Source organism: Sipha flava, unplaced genomic scaffold (assembly GCF_003268045.1).
Source record: "Sipha flava isolate LNK unplaced genomic scaffold, YSA_version1 104_pilon_pilon, whole genome shotgun sequence".
Lineage (NCBI taxonomy): Eukaryota > Metazoa > Arthropoda > Insecta > Hemiptera > Aphididae > Sipha > Sipha flava.
The window spans coordinates 2,061,188-2,064,214 of NW_020271718.1; the positions used below are offsets into that span (position 1 = coordinate 2,061,188).

General features: G+C 26.5%; 1 protein-coding gene across 1 annotated transcript; it reads left to right on the forward strand.

Annotated features, from left to right (window-relative positions):
- Positions 1–235: 235 nt before the first annotated feature.
- On the forward strand, positions 236–2,029 carry LOC112682976 (WASH complex subunit 1). The gene is made up of 2 exons (XM_025553778.1): positions 236–341; positions 431–2,029. Exon 2 carries the CDS (start codon positions 714–716, stop codon positions 2,022–2,024), a length of 1,311 nt encoding a protein of 436 aa, XP_025409563.1. The 5' UTR covers positions 236–341; positions 431–713; the 3' UTR covers positions 2,025–2,029.
- Positions 2,030–3,027: the final 998 nt, after the last annotated feature.

Sequence of the window (3,027 nt, forward strand, 5' to 3'; positions counted from 1 at the left end):
GATGACCAACATAAAAGTGTTTCGTTAAAACTTAAAAGCGACGGCATTTACGTTCGGACCGGCAGTTGCTTTCGGCTGTAAATACACAGTATGGTGTAGCATGTAAACTCATGGAGGGAGTTTCGTTGTTAACGGTTATCAGTTATCACTATTAATTTTTTGTACGTTAAACAAGGGTATCCAACGTTACGTATGCCTCCTATTCGTCTGTTCCTTTTCGTCGAGATCTCATTCGATTCATATGTTTTGCGGTGATAAACAGGAGCGGCTCGTCAGGGGAGACTTTGAGACTGCGCCCCCCTAAAAAAACAACTGCTAGTAAATAATAAACATTTAAAAATGTATAGAAATATTTTTATTTTTATTATTATTAGCAATAATATGATTTTTTTTAAATAAATTTTTTCTTTTTTTTTCGCTTTTCCTATAGAGATTTCATGTCACCCCAGTTGAGAACCACTGGATTAGATGATAAAATAATCATATGGTAATTACAACGGCGGTTTATTATACAATCATCAATGGACGTAAGTAAACATTGAAAATGATAATGGACAACGTGCGGATTTGACACTATTTGTAATCTGCATTGCTATTTGGGTCCAAGTTTTGATGGACCATCAATTTGTATTCCGATCCGTATAAATGTTTTAATTTTTGTAGTTGTATACATTTGTTTTGATTCAATCGTAATTTTTCGTTATTTTACAACTATGGTTAAAGTCAATAAAGAAGCTTACATCCCGCTGTTGCCGTATGATCTAGGATACGAAGAAACCATTTTACAATTAATCAAATCGCTGGATTGTCTTGATAAAGTTGTCGATTGTGTGTTTGAACATGTTCGAGGTAATATTAACAAACAAAAATCGGACATAGTTAAACTGAATGATAAATTACACGACGTAACAAACAAAGTACAACGATTGTCCAGTATTAAGAAATCTGTTCAAGTATATTCTAGCTCCAAGTATCCAGCTACTCATTGTCATAAAGATTATGAATACAGTTATGATTTTAATGTAAAATCGGATATTGTGAAAAATATCCAAGTTGATCATCAAATATGCGTGTCTAATGATCCGTCCGATAAACTTAAGTTTTATCATGTAAATAATGAAAGTAAAAAAATATTAAAAAAAAATGATATATTTGGAATGAAAGGCTTAGGTGACTTACCTGATGATATAAAATACTTAAGCTCCTTATTATTATTTAATACAAATGAGAATTTATATAAAAACTATGGTCTATCAAATCCGTATCGAGTTAAGAAGACAACGATTAATCAAGTTAAAAATACTGATGAAAACATTTATAAACCAGTATTTACATTACCATTAAATGAAACTGAGAATCAATTTGACTATTCTTATACACCAGTGTCCGATGAAGTTCCTTCAATTGATGTGCCAGCTGATTTACCTGACCTTCCAGGAATTGCTGGTGATTTTTTGTGCTTTAATGAAAAAGAACAAATAGAAGTGCCAGTTGTTTGTCAACCATCCAATGTAGTAGATCTTCCAAGTTTTGATGAGTTAGACCATTTAAAAAAAGATGAAACTATAGTTGATGATTCAAAATCATTTGTGCAAGAAAATGTTGAATCTGAATTTGAAAAATCATCAGATGTTATATCTATACAAAACAACACTGAAAATATTGAAAGTGTCAATAGTTCTGTGAAATATGATCAAAAAATCAGTAATATATATGAAAACAATGACAATAGACATAGTGTACTTATGGACGAAATACGAAATGCTGGAGGGTTAAAAAAAGCAAAATTGCGTTCAGTCAGAGATAGGAAAACAGATGACGAAACAGTTCCTTCAGGTGATGGCTTAATGGCTGATTTACATAAAAAATTAGCAATGCGAAGAAAAGGGATTTCTGGTAATAATAAGCAAAATGATAGTGGTTTAGAAGGTGTTTTTCATCGAATGGCATCAATAATGTTACCTCCTAATGAATCTGAAAGTGAAGCAGATGTAGAAGATGACACAGGTGATTGGGATGATTAAAATATTTGTTTTATATTTTATCCTTGTAATCTTTTGTCATCACAAACTGTTATATCATCTCTTTGTTTAACAAATTATATTTTTTTGTTTATTTATGTACCTTATATTATTCATTGATTTATTTTGTGCACAATTATTAATGTGAAGATAAATATTTATATTAAAAATAAATCTTTATTTTTAAATATTTTTGTAGCAAATATATATTTATATCTTATTTGTTAAATGGCTTTTTTTTTTTTTTTTAAAAAAAATACATAATACATAATGCACTACGTAATAATAATACATTAATTTATATTTATTTGTGTAATAACAAACGACAATAACTTAAAAAATCATAATTTAAATTACAAAAAATATCTATAAGTACATTACAATTGAATACAAAATTTACAATTCATTGTTTTCTATTTACAACTAGTAATAAATGTATTTCAATAAATTTAGTAAAATATTAGATATATTTTATTGCTTTAAAATTTAAAATTTAAATTAATACAAAATATTGCAATATTTACGGTCTTCAAAATTACAATACCTCAATTAGGAAGTTAATTAAATAAGATACATAATATATTATAAGGTTACATAAGTTAATTCCTTGGTTTCAAAATCTGCATAATTTATTTGGATTATATTTTTAAAATTAATCTTATATGTATTTGAAGTGATATATTTATTTAACATACATTAAAATATTACCTAATAAATAGATAAATATTAAAATATTTGTTTAGATTTTATGTTATACTATGAATTAATTTTATTTTTCATTTAACAATTGAAAAATAATGTAACATGATTAAAACAGCTGATACATAATATGATAGTCATGTAATTTTTCCAAATTAACTGAATTTAAAATGAATATGAAAGAAAAAATATTTAATATTATACAATTTTTTTTTTTTATCTGTAAAATGTAATTGGAAATTAAAAAAATTTACCAAATTATATATTATACTCTTGTATGATGTATATAATTAATTACAATACAGCT